This window comes from Sinocyclocheilus anshuiensis, unplaced genomic scaffold (genome assembly GCF_001515605.1).
Source record: "Sinocyclocheilus anshuiensis isolate Anshui unplaced genomic scaffold, SAMN03320099.WGS_v1.1 scaffold1269, whole genome shotgun sequence".
In the NCBI taxonomy this organism is placed as follows: Eukaryota; Metazoa; Chordata; class Actinopteri; order Cypriniformes; family Cyprinidae; genus Sinocyclocheilus; species Sinocyclocheilus anshuiensis.
This window is the reverse complement of record NW_015549661.1, coordinates 264,108-264,840: the sequence shown is the minus strand read 5'-3', so window position 1 is coordinate 264,840 and position 733 is coordinate 264,108. Positions and strand designations below refer to the sequence as shown.

Here is a 733-nt window from a genome sequence, read left to right as displayed (position 1 = left end):
GTGTGTGTGTGTGTGAGTGAGTGAGTGCGTGCGTGTGTGTGTGTGTGAGTGAGTGCGTGAGTGAGTGAGTGCATGCGTGCATGCGTGTGTGTGAGTGAGTGCGTGTGTGTGCGAGTGTGTGTGCGTGTGAGTGCGTGTGTGTGCGAGTGTGTGCGAGTGTGTGTGTGCGAGTGCGTGTGCGTGCGTGTGTGAGTATGAGAGTGTTGAAAGAACCCAGATTCTTTTATTTTTAACAAGGACTTAATACTGCAAATCAACAAAACAAGTTTAAAATACTTGTTTCCTTCAATATATGAAGTTTCCTTCTAGACATGTGTCTTGAAATTGGTTTGTTTGCTAATACATCAATAGAGACTAAATTAGAGGTTGATCGATACTGTATTTATTATTTTCCTGTAGGGTTTATTTTTGCCTGTTATTACTGTAATTGTCTTGATATAACAGCAATAAAAGAAATGTGTGCCTGTCCAAACCTCAGGGTGGAAGAAGATTTCGGGTCCCAGGAAGCGCTCGTATCCCACATCGATGGTGAACTCTTTCTTGCTGATGGCGTTGATGCCGGTGTACTGCTTGATCCATTTGGATCCGTCCGTATCGTACTTGTTAAACTCCTTCACCAGATCGGGACAGACGTAACTGAAGCGCTCCTGCAGCAGACAGACGAGTGGACGCTCAGAGTCTGGAGGACGAGACGCTCATGTGCTCCATCACTCACACACACACACACACACTC

General features: G+C 45.7%; 1 protein-coding gene across 2 annotated transcripts in view; it reads right to left on the bottom strand.

Annotated features, from left to right (window-relative positions):
• The window catches only part of actr3 (actin related protein 3), a 12,658-nt gene that overhangs the window by 2,195 nt on the left and 9,730 nt on the right, over positions 1-733 (bottom strand). For both annotated transcript variants that reach the window (XM_016449565.1, XM_016449566.1), the window contains one exon: positions 474-647. In XM_016449565.1, the coding sequence (XP_016305051.1) occupies positions 474-647 (174 nt within the window). The remainder of the gene's footprint in view (positions 1-473; positions 648-733) is intronic.